This window comes from Coffea eugenioides, chromosome 11 (assembly GCF_003713205.1).
Source record: "Coffea eugenioides isolate CCC68of chromosome 11, Ceug_1.0, whole genome shotgun sequence".
Taxonomy (NCBI): domain Eukaryota; kingdom Viridiplantae; phylum Streptophyta; class Magnoliopsida; order Gentianales; family Rubiaceae; genus Coffea; species Coffea eugenioides.
In genome coordinates this window covers 5,823,677-5,842,852 of record NC_040045.1, presented here as the reverse complement: position 1 = coordinate 5,842,852, position 19,176 = coordinate 5,823,677, and the positions used below count along the sequence as shown (strand labels likewise).

Below are 19,176 nucleotides of genomic sequence, written 5' to 3'. Positions count from 1 at the left end.
TCGAACATAAACACTTTTTCATCGGAAAGTTCATCAGTCAACTCCTACTCGACAGGTATAGGATGATCAGCTAAAAAGTCTGCCAATATTTGTCCTTTGACAGCTTTTGCAGGTACATAAATAATTTCGAATTGTTGAAACTGGAGGTACCATCTCGCGAGCCGATCAGATAGTATAGGTTTTGCCATGATATATTTAATGGGATTAGACTTAGATATGAGTCGAATAGTGTGTGCTTGAAAATAATATTTCAACTTCTGAATGACAAATATAAGTGTCAAACACAACTTCTCGATGGGTGAGTAATTCAACTCATTAGATGTCATCATCCGACTCAAGTAATACAGCGCATTCTCCTTACCTTCATCATTTTCTTGAACAAGTAAGGCTCCAACTGACCGTTTTTGAGCGAAAATATAGAGAATCAATGGATTTCTTGGAATAGGCGCAGCCAACACTGGGGGATTCATGAGATACATTTTGATGCTTGTAAAAGTATTCCTACACGATTCATCCCACTCAAAGGGCACCCCTTTCTTCATCAGTCGACTAAAGGGTTGGCATCGTCCGGCCAAATTAGAGATAAACCTCCGGATATAAGCCAACTTCCCTTGAAAGCTCTTCAATTCATGAATATTTTACGGTTCAGGCATATTCACAATGGCATCAATTTTAGATCGATCGACCTCTATCCCCCGTTGATGAACGATGAAACCGAGAAACTTGCCAGAAGTGACTCCGAATGTGCACTTCAAAGGATTCATCTTCAGTTGGTATCTCCGAATGCGTTGGAAAACTCTTTGAAAGTCTTGAATATGATCTTTTCGCTTCTTTGATTTCACCATAAGGTCATCAACGTAGCACTCTACATTTCTGTGGAGCGTATCATCAAAAATTCTTTGCATTGCCCTTTGATATGTCGCTCCAGCGTTTTTCAAGCCAAACGACATTACTTTATAGTAATAAATTCTTTTGGGGGTGCGGAAGGCAGTGAGCTCCTCATCTCGGGCACCATACGTATTTGATTGTAGCCAGACGATCCATCGAGAAAAGATAATGCTTCATGCCCGGTTGTAGCATCTACTGTCAATTCTGTGATGGGAGTGAAAAATCATCTTTGGGGCAAGCCTTATTTAAGTCTCAAAAATCAACAAAAATTCGGATTTGCCCATTCTTCTTCCTCACAGGGACAATGCTTGAAATTCATGTTGGATATTTCACTTCCCGTATGAACCCAGTTTCAATCAATCTATTTATCTCATTTTCTATCAGAGGAATCAATTCGGGCCGAAAGCGCCTTTGAGTTTGCTTGACAGGTTTTGTTCCTCGCTTGACAGACAAATTATGAACGGCGATCCTTGGATCCAAATCAGGCATTTCTAAGTAATTCCAGGCAAAGACGTCCTTGAATTCGAGCAGCAAATCAACATACTCTTTCTCTTCTTCAGGAGTCATACAAGAGTTTATGTAAATTGGGCGAGGATCGTCGCTTGTGCCAAGGTTAATCTCCTTTAACACATCGACTGTATTTTTTACCCCTTTTTCAAGTTCAGTGGGAGCGTCATCCACATCTTCTTCTTCTTCTTCGAGATCACTGATCGTAATATGATGACAGGAAGCCATACTTTCTTGACCCTACTCTTCAAAAGTGATTTCAATTCTTACATTGAATAAATCTCCATAGTGCATGAAGAAATTGGAGACTCGCTTTCTTGGTCCGTTTTTCTTTATTGGAGTAAGACTTTCTTCCTTGGCAACTTAGTACTCTTGCTTTTTACTGCCTAATCTTTCATAGACGGGCGGTTTCAAATTTTTTGGCTGCGGGCCAAGTCTGTCAAACACAGAAGTATGCTTTGACTTATTTCCCAACCTATCGAACACAGATCTCTTTCGACTTGTGACCTCCATTTCTTCGTTCACGTAGTTATAACTTGCCCTTTTGATCATTATACGCACTGGAGAAGGCGGTTGATAACCAAAACCCATCGATGAACTTTCAACATTATAACCTTTTTCTTTCAATATTTTCTGCATAGGTGTTAATCTATGAGTCTTCTCGCCAGTTACCTCAGGAGGGAGTTTGCCTAATGTATGCTTCTCATTTGGGTTATAACCGGCCTTAGCAAGAAGTCTATATGCGTTTGGATCAAAATCTTCTTGAGTCTGATTAGTTGGTAGTGAGTAATGTTCTACTGCCGGTTCTTCTTTGGAACGAACAAATCCTTGCAAGCTCGCTTTCTCACTTTTAACAGGCTCTATTTTGGTGAGCGAAACATTTAATGTATCATTCCTGATAAAAGAAGACTGACATTCTCCGCTCTTTGATCTTGGAATATACCGCAAAATAGGTACTTTGAAATCTTGACTTTCTTCCTTTACTGATTCTTTTCTTTTTGCTTCTTTCTGAAGGTAAAGTTTGGCGTCGGCAAAGTGAGCCTCGGCCTCAGTGAAAGGTTTATCATCGACAACAACTTTGTTAACTATACCGTCTCGACAATATTTGAAACATTGATGCAGAGTAGACCGTATAATTTCATTCTCGTGAATCCAGGGTCGTCCCAAGAGCATATTATAAGAGATTTTGGCTTCAATGATATGAAATAATGCACTTGAAGACAACTCACCAATGAGCAATTCAAGCCTTATGAGACCAATTGCTCTTTGCCCCTCTTGGTTAAATCTTTGGATCATGAGGCGGCTCTGGGAGAGTTCATCACTTGAGATTCATAGTTCTTTCATAGCACGTACGGACATAATATTGACAGTAGATTCCCCATCAATGAGTAGCCGATTCATCTTCTGTTCTCGAACATACACACTAACAAACAAAGGTCGATTGTGGGTTTTGAACTCAACAGTTAAATCGTCATCATAAAAAATGATAGTCGTTGCACAATCTACTAGTGGTTTATCATCGATTTTGAGTTTTTCCTCAAATTTAGTGTCAATTTGTGTGGTTTGAGAATTTTCAACTTTGACGACATTACAAGAAATGAAATTATCAGCATCGGCACTTAAATATCCCTTGGGTATAAATTCTCTCAGTGTCACGGGCTGTCGAATCTCTTGAAGGAGCTGAAAATCTGAAGGAATTGACGTTGTGGCAACTCCTTTTTGTTCCTTTGTTGCATTTCGTTGTTTCATTGTCATTTTAGACTTTGTCGAACGAATGCTTTTCGAAAAGATGTACTTCTTTATTTTTGGCTTGCAAGTTCTCTTTCGAGTGACTAAAGTCCATCCTTCGTTATCATTTTCAATAACGTCTTCAATTGAGGATTTTTCAAACTCCTTAGACAAAGTACTGTTTGATGTGGATAAAACTTCTATCGGACAACACACCGACCCAAACATTATTGTTGTTTGGTTTGTCGATACTTTATCCTCCTCAAGAAGGATTTTTCCTTGACGGACTAATTCCATAATTTTGTCCTTAAAGACAAAGCATTTAGTGAGAAGGTGGTCAATCAAGCGGTGATAACAGCAATAATTTGGATCATTAATTTGACCGGCTTCCTCTGGGCGCTTCATGTCGGGAAGTTTAAGGAGTTTCTTCTTGAAAAGATCATCGAACATCCCATGTAAATCGGATTCAAAGAAGGGGTATTCCTTTTCTTGCATTTCTTTTAGGGTGGGTCTTCTTACCGACCTATTTTGAGGGGAATCTATCTTTTCGGTGACCTTTCGGCTTACCTTAGTAGTAATTTTCATGGGAGCTGTGTTTATTGCCATGAACTCCTTATTACTGAATCTTGAAGGAGGCTTGCCCCCCTTTTTATTTTCTTGCTTTTCATTGCTTTGATGAGGCGGCTGCACTCACGGGGCTTGAATAGGAAGCCCATCAGTTCCATTGGCCGTAATGCTTTACTCCATATCATGAGCACGAGTAGCTAATTCTTCAAATGTGTTTGGGCGTATATCCTGTAAAATTTAGCTGAGGCTCCAATGCATTTCTCGGATGCACATTTCTATGGCAGAGGGTTCAGACAGTCTGTCCTTACAGTTGAGACTCAGACTTCTCCACCTATCAATGTAGTTGATCACAGGTTCATCCTTCCATTGACGAGTGTTAGTCAACTCCAGCATACTAACGGTTCTTCTAGTGCTATAGAAGCGATTCAAGAACTCTTGTTCCAGCTGTTCCCAATTGTCGATGGACCCCGGAGTAAGATCAGTGCACCAATCAAACGCGTTGCCCTTCAAGGATCGGACGAACTGTTTGACTAGCAGGTCACCATAGGTTCCAGCGTTATTGCAGGTTTGTCAAAATGGGCCACATGTTGTTTTGGACTACCTTTCCCATCGAACTGTTGAAATTTAGGCGGTTGATATCCAGCAGGCATTGCTAGGCTGTCAATTCTACTAGTGTAAGGCTTGCAGTAGGTAAAGCTTGACTTTGAACCACCCTCTTTGTTATCTTTGATCACGTCTTCAACAAGTTCCTTCAGTTGTTCCATGGGAATAGTTCCATCGGCGGTCACATATACTTCCTTCACCTTGTTTTTGGCTTTAGATGAGGGAATTTCATGCTCTTGGTACTCCTTAGGGTTTGCATTGCTTCCTTCAGGAGCGCGATCTTTTTGGATGAGTAGTTGAGCGATAAGAGCATCTTGGTCCTTGATGTGTTTCATTATGGTCTCCATCATCTTGGACATGTTCGAAACTTGTTCTTCGAGACTTAAAGTATTTTTCATCATAGCAGGCATTGCAGCAGAGGAACCAGCAAAATTTTTAATAGAAAATCTTGAATGAAGAGTTTCATGTGAAGAGGCTGATCCAGTGCTTGATGAATCATCGTCATGCTTAGAAAACTTGGATTCGGATCCAAATTGGAGCATGGCAAGAGCCTTCTCAATCGAGGTAGGAACGTTTTGGATCCCCATCGTGGAAGAATAGTTCATTGGTGATGTTGAACCGAAGACAAGAGTTGGCGCCGATGGAGCTTCCATGCTACTTTGGGTGGAGATTCTCGTCATACTCCTTGTCACAGGACCAATAGCGCGGGTATTGGTGGCAACATATACAGCTTCCTAAACAGGCTTAGCATCAGTAGCCTTGGAACGTGCAATCATGATTTTGTTGCTCTTTGGTGCCATTGATGATGTATGTAGTTGAATATTCGAAGAAAAGAGATGGAAGGCAGAGATGGTCCCATTGGGCGTGCCAAAAATTTGTAAGCGATAAAAATTTCAAATCTACAAAACGACAAGAAAGATACACGACAAATATGTAATATATAAATTTAGAAAAATATATGAGTACAATCTCTGGGGTTTTCTCGAATTTGTAGAGAGTTTCCCTCGATTCTCCTCCTCGAACGCCAATCCAAGGGCTGCGTAGCTTGTTCTTGGATCCACCACCGGTTCCTTCAAATCTTGATATGGAAGATTTGAAGAACTTGAAAGATATTTTGAAGACTCAAGTCTTGATATATGGAAGACTTGAAGAGCTTGAAGACCCGAACCTTTCGTAGCTTGGAGCTTCAATGCTTGAGCGTATGAGATGCCTCTGGATGTTTTTGTGTATGTCGATTTGGTAGAGAGACCCATATTTATAGTTGTAGCAGGAGGTAGAGGTTGAAAACATGTACACCACTCTACTTGCCTTGCAAGACGTACAGTCGTATTAGGACTGTGCCAGTTAAATATTATCTCTTCATTTTATATTTATTAATAAAGAGATAAGTAATTTCTCGATTGGCCAAGCTTGTGGGGACAAGTGACGTGGCGCTGTTTGATTGGACAAACCATTGCAGTATATAAGAGATATATATGGATCAAACGACTCTAAATATTATCTCTTTAATAAGAAATAAGTATTTAAATATCTATCCAATAGACATGTGATATGATATGATTTGGTTGGTGGAGATATCCCAGCAATTTCAATTGATTGGAACGTCTCAACTTGACACGTGGCAAAATATAATTGGCTATTTAATAACCAATCTTTCCAAGTGTACATGACATATGGCAATATTCGGTTGGACAAAAAATAAGTCACAAAAATAATGTATAGACCAATGATAATTTTAAGAATTAATTAAAATTTCATTGTCTGCAGAAGGTATCTGAGAATTGATTTTGGATATTTGAAAATTTGAATCTGATATCAAGTTTGGGATTGTTGGTTTCTCTAAGGTTTTCTAGAAATTGGATGGGAATGAGGTTTTTAGAAATATAATTTTGATCTATCCCTGTATCAAATAAGGCTTTAGTTTCGATTACATAATTGTTAGTAATTAGTAATCGTATTGGGACAGAATACTCCTGAAGTGATTGGGATTTGTCATTCAAGTTTGCAAGGTTGATTCCTTTTTGAAAATTTTGGAAGGCCATTGGTTGAGTAGGGAATTTGTCAGAGATTTCTAAGAAATCATGGAGTATTGGTTTACAAGGATTTGGTTTGGGGATTTTGAAGCTGTCTTTTTTTGGTTAAAGGATTCGAAACTTGGTTTAGAGACTATTTGAGTTTGTTCTGGTAGGGTTGTCTTTTTTCTGTTTCAGGAATATCTTCAATGATGTTGAGGAGAAGGTTTTGGTCCTTGGTTAACACATTGATTATAGGACCTTCTTTTTCATCTTCATCACTGATGTTTTGGGAAGAAGATGTTGGAATATCATCATCATAATCTTCTTCTTGTTCAGATTCATCAGTATCTGTTTTGATCAGAAGATTTGATATTTGGGCTCTGATCTGGTCTACTAGTCCTAAGGTATTTTTTTTTTTAGTTGGATTTGTAATGTTGGGTTATATGTTTAGGTTTATGGGTTTTGAAAATGGATAAAGATGGTTGTTTTGTAGGAGAGAAAGGGTTTTCAAGATATTTTGTAGGTTTGGGCTGTTTATTGGACTTTGTATAGTAGCTAGATAGCCCAAATTGTTTGTAACGGGGTCCAAGGTTTCTTTCTTGGGCCTGTTCTCCTACATGTTGTCTGGGAAGCCAACCTGCCTTTTGGACTTGTCTAGTAATCTGTTCACAAGTTGTCTCTTCCTCAGGCTTAATCTTCTTGTATCTGGATTCTTTTTGTAGAGATCTGAGGAGGTCTTTGAGGAAGTCTCTCCTGTGAACCTTGTTTCTATCTGGCCTTGTATATATTTTGGTTAAGAATATGTGTTGATATCTTCTGGAGTTTGGGAATAGCTCTAGTAAATCTTCTTTGGTTATTCCTGAATCATCATCAGATATGAATATTGTCAGCATGTCCAGGATGTTTCTAATAGATGTTTTTGTAATATTAAGTATCAATGTTACCACTGTCTCTAAGATCTCAAATTCATCGAGGATGTTGTGAAGAATGTCTTTGTCTTTGTCTTCTATGATGAGATGTTCTTCCCACCATTTTTTGAATTGCCTAATAAGTCCCGTGAATAGGATATGAGCAGCTAACTGATTGCAGCCATGTAATATTTGATTAGACATAGTTGTGGTCATCATCTGTTGAGATATTGTAAGAATATTGTATTTGAATACTTCATTTATGGTCCATCCATGGATGTTGTCTGTATTGCATAAATATTGAAGGATATTGGGTTTTGTCATGAAAATATCAGAATAGATTGTTTGAGAATGGTATAGATTTTTGGTGTTTTCTCGGTTGGGAGTATAATCTTGTAAGAAAGGGTTTGAATATGGTTTATTTAGGGTAGATGACCCTTGGAAGTTTTGTATGGTATTAATCAAGGTGGTTCTTTGAATTTTAAATTCTTGTTTGGGTAATGGAATAAGAAAGGATTGTTTAATCCTAGCTCTTTGGTTTTCTGATTGGTCTAAAGACTTGAAAAGTAAGTTTGAAAAATAAATATTTGTAAGAGAAATTTTAGGGATAAACTAAGTAATTTTAAATTCTTGTTTGGGTAATGGAATAAGAAAGGATTGTTTAATCCTAGCTCTTTGGTTTTCTGATTGGTCTAAAGACTTGAAAAGTAAGTTTGAAAAATAAATATTTGTAAGAGAAATTTTAGGGATAAACTAAGTAAAGATTTTAAAGAGATCTTTTCTAGATGTTTGTGGATAGATTGCATATCCCTGCCGTTTGCCATCCCACATTTTTTGGTTGAGAGGAAGGATGATTAATCCTGTTCTTCGGGGAGTGTAAAGACTGAATGTGTTGTTTTTCCCCGATCATCCAGAATGTATCCTGGTTCCATATAATAGATCATGGAATATTGATATGAGATCTAGTCAGATATGTTTGAGAAAATACTTCTTGTATTTGAGACTGTCTCTCTGGTTGGTTGAAGATCCATGTCTCTTCTATTTGTCCCTTGTATTTGCTGGAGAACCTTGTTTCTTCTGTATAAGATTCTACCTTGAGGCTTGGGTACTCGATACTAAGTACCTTCAATTTGTCAAACTGCAACTGTTTGTATGTTATGAAAGAATATATAGATAATTTGGGAATTTCTTCTTGATTATTGTTTGTAGAGATTTCTTTTGAAATTTTCAGAGAAATAAGTTTGCTACTTGCACTTCTGGAAGGGAGATTAGATTCATGGGACAAGGTTGAGATAAATGATTGTGAAGAATTAGTAGTATTTTGGATTATAGTCTTAATTGATTGGGTTTCTTTTTAGAAGAGATAATCTTTGTTTGTGGATATCTAATAGCCACAAGTTTAGTAATGGGTTGCGTCTTGGTCAAAACATTTACTGTGGGATATCCTATGTCTTTTCCTGCATCAAGACTAGTGGTATTGTCAGAGTTGTTTATTGGTTGACCGGACATTGGAAATTTTGAAGTTTCGATAGACTCTTGGTTTGGTAGTTCTACTAGGTTTGATAAATCTACAGGAGAATCTAGTGTATCTATAAATTTGTTTTTCAAGGATTCTTATGGATTTGATAGGTTTATAGTTCTTGATGTGGATATATGAATTGATTTTGGTAGATCTAAGGTTCTGATATGTTTTTGTAATTAAAAGGTTTTGGTGAATCTGATGGGTTAATGGATACATGAGTTGATTTTGGTGGATCTAAAGATTCAGTTGAGGATTTATAAGGGGATTCTAGTATATGATTTGATTGAAATAGATCAATGGATAAATCTATGGGTTTTGGCTTAGTTTGGACTGGATCTATGAGATTTGGTGTGGAAACCTGAATTTTTTGGGATTCATACCAGTCAAAGAATTGGATGTGCTGCTTTGTTTTTCTCAAAAAATCATAGAAGTCTTTTTGTATGTTTTTCCGGACTTCTCCCTAATATTTTTCAAAAAAATGTTTTCTTTTAAATTGATTGTGGTTTGCAAATAATTCGGATCTAAGTTTTTGTTTGTCGATCTGGAATTCAAAAGGTTTGTTTTCTAGTTTCTTTTGAATGAGAATTGATTGCTCGATCTGAGCAATTCGGGTTTGAAGGTCATCTACTGGTTTGGTGTTTAGGGAGAATTTGAGAAGGCTAAAATTTGTTTTGTAAAAAAAAGCCATAAGCAAAGACAAGTAAATAAATAATTAAACAAATATCAACAATGTAGGTCTATGAAACTAGATCTGATCATTTGAACACTTCACCGTCCTGAATCTCGGACCACAGGAACCTCAACATTCCTACAGGACTTACTGCCAAATCCCATGACCTTACTGCCTAGACCGGAGGTTGGCAATTACCAGCTTCATGTCCATATGACAGATCTAAGTTCATAGGTCGACACTATCAATATTATAATAAGTTTAAATACATTAGATAGTAATCACGAAGTTAAGCAATCTCATTAGATAGATCTAAACTTATCGATCTACACTAGCAACATCATAATAAGCAAAGAAAGATAACCGTCACCCCACTTCCCTCTCTGGCTCTAATAGATCTCGTAAGTGTATAAGTCATATATACACATAAGTTATATATAAATTAATCATGATGACACAATTATTAAACCCTAACCAGGCCCAGCAGTTGAACCATTCGACTTGTGTACCTACCTACCGCGAGACTGGCTTGAGTACCTAAACTGACCGGATATGGAGTAAATCCCAACAATGCCAATTGACCTAGGATTCAGCTCGCAAAATCGCGAATACTAGACTAACTTTGATGACCCAGTAGTTTGAACCTTTGGATGTTCTTTCAATTGTCCACGATAATTTAACTTCCCACGAGGTAAATTTTGCAATTTTGCAAAATTGCAAAATACTTGTGCAAAATAATTTAGCACGAGGTCAAATCTTCACATTTTTTCTTTTAACTTCCCACCCTTTCCCACCCCATTCCTACCTCCAACTGCCCAACTGTTAAGTATAGAATTCAAACTCTGAATCCAACAGCAGAAAAAACCCTAAAAACTCTCCCCTAATCACTGGCCAACCGTAATGGTTAAGTTTAATCTTATACTTGTTGACCAATTGTGTATTCAAATATACTAATCGCTTCAATTTTAAAACTAACACAAACAAAATGTTATTTATAATTAATTGGTGGGGAAACAAGAAGAGGGATAAACATTTATACATGTTCTTTCAATCAATTAAACACAATTAATTTATCTCAAAAGCAGATCTCTAAGTTCTTTGCCGAAGAGATCGTCTTTCCTGCACACGTCCATGGCTCCAGCAGCAGCTCAAATCATCATTCGAAGAAATCAAAGGCCATTGCTTTAGGCAGACCATAGAAAGAAAAAAAAGAAAAGGGCAAAACACATAAACGTGTTATATACCTAAGATACAAGGTCTGGAAGTCGAGATAATCTTTCTATTTCCTTGATAATCATCTCTTTTTCTTCTTCAAATTGTTCATCTTCACCACCTGCAACAACATATATGTTCACAAAGAGAAGACAGAAAGATAAATGGGCAGTTTTTTCTTTTTTGGGAGGGGGGTGGGGTTGTGGGGCAAAAAATTAGTCATGCATTTGCCTTTTCCAGGGGAGAGATCATGCAGCAATGCCAACAATTTTTCATGATTTTTGGACAAGATGACTTTTATTTCTCTAGGCTTGTTAGGGTTAGCAACGAACACCTGCAGTCAAAGACAGAATTGAGGTGCCATGTAAATTGAAGTCTGAGCAAATGAATATGTATCAAATCTTAGTATACTAGAATTTATATTCAATTACCAACAGAACAACTGTAGCTAAACGTTATCCTCAACAACTTAAATATCTCACATCATGCATGCATCCATGAATTCCATAAAATGATAAGCAAATAGAATTAAAAATTTTCAAGGTTAGCCAAAATCTTAATACCAAAAGATCTGGCAATTGTGTTTCCCTCATCTTAACACTACTACAGTCCCTCCCACCTTACCACCCAACCCAAAAACTTCAGATTCCTGCACTAAGCCTACATATTTTTTCCATGGGATGCACCCTGAGCAAAGCATATCCTTTCTGTGCACATATTAGCAGGAAATATTTTACAGTTTGCCCTGTAGCAGTATGATCTCTCTGCTGCTACTCTAAGCACACGACAAAAATCTAAATGCTTCTCGTAAAATAAGACTCATACAAGGACAAGCCTGATGCACCTGTTAGGTTGGTAGGACTCACACAAGGACAAGCCTGATGCACCTGGCACGTTGCTCCTTTCTTGGGACATATGAGTTGAAAAGGATAAAACTTTGCAACTCCCGTGGAAAAAGAAAAAAAAACACATACACACACACAAAAACAAATGAAGCGCATGAACCATAATCATGTCGTATCATGTAATTCAGCTTCTTCTGCAAGGGGCACAGCTTATAAAATTATCAAAGTAGGTGGCATTGGGATTTAATGCCAAGACAAACTTAGCTACTCAAATAACAACATCAACTACTAATTGATAAAGCACAAGAGGTTTTAGTTCTGCAGAGTTGTAACTAGCTTGTTATCAACCATCCTTCTAGTTTTTTCTTCTGGGTTATAACAGCAAAAATATGCAAGTCGAATAATATTATATGTACATATAAGCATCTTCATTATGCATGTATTATACAATTTGTTCTACATCAAACACACGTACCATGGCACATCAATATTTTATACACAAAGAACCCCTTTAGGCACAGAAGCTTTGCTTATCCTAAGACATGGATACTAGCGTGGTTTGTTTTCACTCGAGTATTTCCCTTAGTGTCTTGCTCGGACTGAGATCCTTATGGCTCTTCTATCAAAAAGTTTTTGGGGAAATGAGACCTCATAAAATTTGAGAGAGAAACTCTCTTACCAAATCTTCCACCTCTCAATGGAGGAGCTATTATTGTTAATTTACCATTTCCAAGGGGGATCAAAACCAGCAGTCAGTAAGAAAGGAAAATTTGAGCACCTTGAAAATGTGAAAAGCCAAAATTTGGATGTTTTTGCTTGAATCCTGCATACAATATTAAAAAAATTGTTATCGATCATAAATGCAAATCAAAACCAGTTTTCCAGCCTGGGGAAAGTGGATATTAAGTGGTAAGTAACTGATGCAACAACAATTAAAAAATATTCTGCTTTTCCCAACTTTATTGCTGAGAAGTAATTTTTGTCCCTCGTAACTGCCCTGAAATTCATGCAGTTATAACTACCTGGAAAGGAAACACGCCTCCATCAAACCTTGTAACATATTTGGGATTTTTAGCACATCACTTGAGATGGCATAAAAATAAACAGTTATTTTATGGTACCAAGAACCATTTTTAGATGCCTGCAGTTTGGGTCACATGGAAACTGCTTGGTAAGGACCATCCAAGACAACTTTGGGAGATTCCTAGACAGCATTTTAGACCTTTTCTTTAAGATAAAACCTGAGAATATATACATCTATATCTATACATTGAAACACAGTTTAATAAGAAATTTAGACTATGCAACTTTTTGTAATAATAGAGTCAATGAACATCTAGATATTTTTAGAAGGCAGCACATTGTGCGGACATCATTATTCTTCCCTTACACTAATATCATTCTCAAATATCCACAAATCCAATTCTTGTTTCTTATTAAGATGACATATTGATCTTGCAAATGGAGCAGCTGTTCGTCCTAGAGGTAATGAGAAATAGTAACAAAAACCTTCAGTAATGTCATCATGACTTTCAAGTGGCGGACTTCTGTAATGTAGTGCTTCATAATATGGGTATTTGGAGGCTCCAACAAAAATTCTGAGAGAAGCTGAAATTCAATTTGCATTAGACTAAGTGACAACCAGGAGTATTACAAGTATTAAATTATCAAATAAACGGAGCACCAACCTTCAAAGACTGCCTTCTTGTCACATAATTCTTAGAGGTCAAAAGTGTTTCATAGTGCTCAAAGAACTGGAAAAACAAAATTGTTTAGTAAATCAAAAGGCGAAGAAGAAAAGAATAACAGAAGCAGTTCTACTTTTGAGATAAATACTTCCATTACGCATGAATGAAGAGTGATTTTTGTTTCACATTTGATCTATTCCAATTAAAGGAACTATTCTGTCAATCAGTAAGCTGGAAAGGAGGAACTAACCTCATTGTAGTGAGCAGACAAGAACTCAGCAACAGATGATTCATGTTTAGTTAGTAGATCCTGAACAAAGCTTTTACAAATATAAGCAAAAAATGCAAAAAACTAACAATAAACACTGCATAAACCAGAAATCATATATGCATATATCCAACCTTAAAAGTAGAAAATGCATCAGAAGAGACATCAAAGTTCGGCAACTCTACAAATTTGAAGAATAACTCAAAGCTTGGAGACCCCAATATGTACCTGAAAGGATTCTACTGAAGAATTGTTAGTATGAACATCACATATGCCATGAAACAGAATACAATGGGAAAATATTTCCCAAGAAAAGAAGGAAATTGAACAATGAAATATGTGTTGCAAGATTCAGTGACAGCCATTGACTTTTTTCTCCCATGAATGCAGATGCTGACAATACGACCATTATAGGTTGGGAATAAAAAACAAAGGACAAAAGGCATTAGATTTCCACTTTCTAGATTCCAGGATTTCTATTATTTACACACAGAACACACACACACACATATATAGAGATAGAGAGAGAGATAGAGAGAGAGTGAGAGAGAGAGAGACGCAGCGGGAGAGGGGGAGAGAGAGATGTGTGTGGGACAGAAAGCTATCTTTTATGCCATGTCTCCTAATTGTTTATCTATTAACATTCTACCACAGTCATTTATTGTTGGAAAATCAGGGCAGTCCAAGAACTTTAATTTCTTACTTTGCAAGAGATGGTCTTTTGATGCATTCCCTCAACATACTCCCACAATGCAAGGCAATTTCCTTGTTGTCGTAGCTGCTCACAAAGATAACAAGAGGCAACATGTCAGAAAATAACATTCAACCTAAACTACTAATAGACTAAATGCATGAAGCGCTGAAACATCTGGCTAAAAGGATGGATGTAGCTTTTTGACTTTAAAAGACCCTTACAACACTAGGTATTGGAGGCTTTTAGCGAACTAATAAACAGCATTTCAAGCAACAATCTTAGGAAAGTGAAGATAAATGTTGAATGCAATATCTTAGCAGTGATATTTTCCTATCACTGCATCATAATAACGAAGAGAAAGAATGAAAGATTCCAATGAATCACTCCAAGTTAGCCTTGCTAGCTCTCTGTGCTAGTTAAGGACACATTTATCACTGCTAAAAGGTTGAGAAAAACAAAAGAAAGATATATAATTTCATGTATAAAAAGCTTGTTGATTCATTATTCAGGGGTAACAAGGATTGGCTCATGGTACTTAAACTTCTTAAGTGCCTGTCAGTTTATCTGGATAAAGTCCAGATCATATTAGTTGGTTGACGTAGACAAAGTAGGGAAACAGCAATAGAACTCTATAAAATTATGACCGACTGGCTACGATCTGCTTCTGCTAAAAAAGACATACAATTTAGAGATGTGATAGAAAATCTTTCTTTGAAGTTATAGCAAGCACTGATATTTATTTTGTTTTTGGTAGTTTAGATCATCCATCCTACTCTAACAAATGCAATAGTATATGACTTTTATTGGCTTTAAGACCTAGTGTTCATTGACTATTGTTGATGATAAGGCTTTATCCGCTACACCTTGTTATTAAAGTTTATCGACTTATAAAAGAAAAATTCATTAATTAGTTCAAAATCCATGTACTCATTGCACTTGGAAACTCTTACAGAACTGAACCACATTTGAGACATTAGTTGCTATGAACCTTGGTAGCAGGATGTAAATAAAGAATTATCTGAATGACTCCTTTCTTTTCCTTTTTCTTTTTTTGGCTAATTTTGTTAGATAACCAATTAAATGATAAATAACTAAATACCAAATGCATTTTCAGACTTGAGAGTGGACATTCAATTGTTCTGCTGAGTTTCAACCAGCTAATCATTACAAGATTGATCTGTGTTTTAATACCATTGCAGATATTACACTCAAATCCACATTGTCCTCAATAACATGAAATAACTGGTTCTTGCTCTTTGAAGAAATAACTGGGGCATTAATAACCTAGATCTACCATTTTGTCCCTTCCTTAAGTTGGCAGGAAAGATAAGCTTTCTATCAGGGAAATCGTGCAATAAAACAATTCACTGTTCAAAAAGCATGGAAAAGGGTGAGGAAGATAGGACACAACATGAAAGGGTAAATACTTACCACACGACAAGGAAGTCTAACAACTCCAAGTGGTTCTCCATATATTGCACACAGCAACATATGTCATCAACCTTCTGTTTCAGCAATATCGACCAACAGTGGACCAAGTTTTTTCTAGCCTAGCAAAGTTGAGAAAAGTTTGTAAAGCAAATAAGTTAAAACAGATATTAAAGCGGGTTTCTTTGAAGAATAGAGTATGAACAACTTACTTCCCATCCCAGTATGGGTAACTTATGGATGAAAAGAGAAATAACATCCTCGTTACAAATTTCAATTGCCATTTGTGAAATTTGATCAGCATTTGGCTCAACTTCCCCATCTCCTGAAACCAGAGCTCTCATTGTCATAATATTCTTCTCAACTTCTTCCATAGCCTGTTAGAAACAACACTATAAGATACATCAACATTGTATAGTTTAATGCCTATATAGCATTTTAAAGCAGTCATTATACGTGCTTCATACACAAGAGGCAGGCAGACAAGAATTTTGATAGATCACTTTGCCAGAATTATTTGATTCACTTACATTTTTAGGGGAGTTCCGTAAAGCAAGTTAAAAGAAGTTGTTACAAAGAGCCACATTGGATCATACAAAATGAAATCAGACAAGGCAAGGACCATTTGGCAGATCAAGGGTACGACAATTCACTAAATGCTACAAAATTCAGTGTCTCCATTTCCCTTATTTGCACTAGAAGCACTTAATAGGTTATCATCTTCTTTTCCAAATTATCATCATGTGACATCTCATTGCAATCATATTAGCACTAGTAAGCAAGGACCATACTCAAGTTTTCAGCTTCTCAAGGGCTCAACGTTTTCTCTATTGTGCGACACAGGAACAATTAACACATGAATGACAATATTCCATGAAACTAGCTTTTCATATCCTTACTTTAATTATAAAAAAAATTCAAGCAATCCGTCTACATTGTGTCTGAAGTACATGAAAATCTGTCCATTAGTTGAAAAATTATAACCCAGTAATTAAGTACAACTACATCAGCAATTCGTTTAAGAATCAGGAAAACCTTGTAAACCAAGATGTGCTCCTGAACTAGTAAAAAACACCAAGGAGAATTACCAGATGAATAGGGGAAAAAAAAAAGCTCCTTCTCCTTTGACACACAGAAATGTTGCCTCAAGGAGTTAAAAATTGCTTCCAGAACCTTGCTGAATAAATAGTTCATGGAATAACTTTTCTCTTTTTCTTCTGGATAAAGCAATTAATAGTGCAGATATCAATTTGAGTGAAGGTAAAAGCGAGGCATACTCCTTAAACCAGCAGATCAGAAATTGATGCAACCTATAAGATATACAAGGGGAAGGAAACTCGAGAGAATTGGGAATTTTGGCCATCTATGCAGAATGCATAGCACGTTTGAGAGATTGAGCCCTTCAGTTAAAGAATTTTTACTAGAATTCTCAAATAATTAATAACACTAGTATTTTTGCACAACATGTATTGTCCAGACTCAGTGAATTCTAACTGCATATATGCAATAAATATTCGGTCTGGAATCCTTCTCAAGCAACCAAATAACATTTTTTTAGTTAGGAAAACCAAACGATGACATAGAAAATTTCTCATACAGAAATGTAAAGAAAAGTATGAGTAAGCAGTAAAAAAGAAGCCTCTAATAATTCATCTATACTAAATCTAACCTTCATCGCTTCGTACCACTACATTTATTACATTCCTTATCTCTCACCATGTCATATTATGCAATTACCCACAATTTATAGCCACGCTCAAGTAAAAGACAAAAACACTTAAAATAACAACTTGAACCAACAAAACAAGTGAATTCTACTCTCAAAAAGACAGTGAGTGTTCCAAATGAAGAAATTATAGCCCCCTTAAAAGTTTAAGCTTTTATCTACTGACCAAATCCAGACGTTGAAAACAACCGAAGCCTTGTCTATTTTATTTATGGCACTTAATTCTCCATCATGACAACTCACAGTTGAAAACTCAGTCCAAACAACAGCTGCATGAGATTATCATTTCTTTAGCATTATCCACAAACTCCAAAAATAGCATGACTGAGTTAATTTTCTAAAGAAGAGTGCATCACTAGAATGACCATGTTGAACTTTAACTAACAACCCACGGTTCAAAAAAAAATTAACTTAAAGCAACAATGAGAAAAGAAGGTGCAAAAAAATAGGACCTTCTCAAGTGCTTTAACTTCAGCAACAGTTTTGGTATCGAGAGCCATAAGACTGTCCCTTATGGCCTTGGCAAGTTCTTGTGGAGTTTTAGGCCGCGAGGGCTTGAAGAATGAGAACGACATGTTTTCTGTGTACCAATTGATCACTCAACTTCAGTCCTATCTTCAAATGCTCCTTTACGATATCACCAGCGGTACACTTAAGCTAGTTAACCTGCAAAGGAAACAATTATCACTCTCATAAAGATCTCTATTTTGTTTGACAGGCATCAATGTCTGCACCTATAAAACTAATTAAGTACCAGCCTCAAAAAAGTCCAAGGAGGTCTTAAGGGCAGCTCGCTAGAGAAAAATTTACCATTACATTCTACACATTGTCACCTTTCGAGCTGCAGCTGATGGCCCTTGAAAAAAGTACATTATTTATCACTCACTCAAGTTAAAATCTCAACTCTTTGCACTATCCGAACACCATGTCTAGCCAGGGAATCTCACTGTTTAAAGCATTTCGTTACTTGATAATAACTGCAAGAAAAAGGGTACAACAACATTCAGCAATAGATGCTGAGACTCCATACAAAGCAAGCTAAATTCAGTTCATCAAAACCAAAGAAACTAGCTTTCTGATCAAGAAATAATAATCACAGAAATGAATCTAACTAGCCTAAGTTAATTGCCCGTAATTGAATTGAATTGAATTCCCACTATCCAGAAGGCAGTTGAGCAGAAAATTCAGACATGAAACACATTCAGTGGCTAAATCAAAAACCAAGAATTCTCAAACAAAACTTCCAAGAGGATCAAAAGAAACAAAAATAAATAAACATGAACCCATCAAATATGACTACAAAAGATTAAGAACAAACAGAAACCCACATGAGTAAGTGAAAAATAGTGGCCGCTGGCAATGAGCGAGGACGATCAAAGAATCCCTTCTTCTTCCTCTTCTGGGTTTTTTCGTGATTGGCGTTTCTTGCTACACTCGGGACCCTTGCTGCCGTTGGGAACGGTGATGTTCCAATCAATCATATCCAAAATAGGAAAGTCGGGTGGGTCGGGTTTTTAAGAGTTGGGTGGGGTTGTTAGGACTGGGAGACAAATTTGCAATTCCAGGACTTGTAAGAGGTAATACTAATGTTCAAAGGACCCCTGAAATTCTGTCAAATAGCTGTTAAACCCCTCATATTTTGAAAACTGCCTCTAGCCTCGGAGGCCTGCATTACGATTGAGAAATTGGTCCTTTCGGGGAAGAGATAAATGCACTTTTTTAACTCAAAAAACGAGGGGTACGTTTGGATTGGTGTTTTTGAGCCTGTTTTTGAAAAACTGTTTTTCACATTCCAAATGCTACAGTAAATGTGTATTTCAAAAACAACTTCAAAAACACCAATCCAAACAATATATCAAAAACAACTCCAAATATATTTCAATTATGCATATTTAATTTGTATATTT

The 19,176-nt window shown here is 36.6% G+C and overlaps 1 protein-coding gene across 10 annotated transcripts; it reads right to left on the bottom strand.

The window, feature by feature from the left end:
* Positions 1-10,380: 10,380 nt before the first annotated feature.
* LOC113751152 (calcium-binding protein 39) lies at positions 10,381-18,718 on the bottom strand. 10 transcript variants are annotated; one of them, XM_027295042.1, is made up of 14 exons: positions 18,598-18,718; positions 18,080-18,246; positions 17,722-17,935; positions 15,756-15,920; positions 15,547-15,665; positions 14,125-14,199; positions 13,556-13,649; positions 13,404-13,463; positions 13,154-13,219; positions 12,975-13,073; positions 12,244-12,288; positions 10,852-10,954; positions 10,653-10,741; positions 10,381-10,590 (listed from the first exon to the last, which is right to left on the bottom strand). In XM_027295042.1, exons 3-13 carry the CDS (start codon positions 17,842-17,844, stop codon positions 10,653-10,655), a joined length of 1,038 nt encoding a protein of 345 aa, XP_027150843.1. In that variant the 5' UTR covers positions 17,845-17,935; positions 18,080-18,246; positions 18,598-18,718; the 3' UTR covers positions 10,381-10,590. The 10 variants fall into 10 exon arrangements, with proteins under 10 accessions (XP_027150843.1, XP_027150845.1, XP_027150844.1 ...); XM_027295044.1 differs by having other exon boundaries at positions 10,381-10,562; XM_027295043.1 differs by having other exon boundaries at positions 10,381-10,555.
* Between the last annotated feature and the right edge of the window lie 458 nt (positions 18,719-19,176).

Bases quoted from the DNA above. Each gene is read 5' to 3' on its own strand.
- LOC113751152 (XM_027295039.1), bottom strand. From the start codon at position 17,844: ATGTCGTTCTCATTCTTCAAGCCCTCGCGGCCTAAAACTCCACAAGAA. The intron at 15,666-15,755 runs GTAAGTTGTTCA...CAACTTTGCTAG, and splicing joins TACCCATACTGGGATGGGAA to GCTAGAAAAAACTTGGTCCA. The intron at 13,220-13,403 runs GTTAGTTCCTCC...TTGTTTTTCCAG, and splicing joins TGTCTGCTCACTACAATGAG to TTCTTTGAGCACTATGAAAC.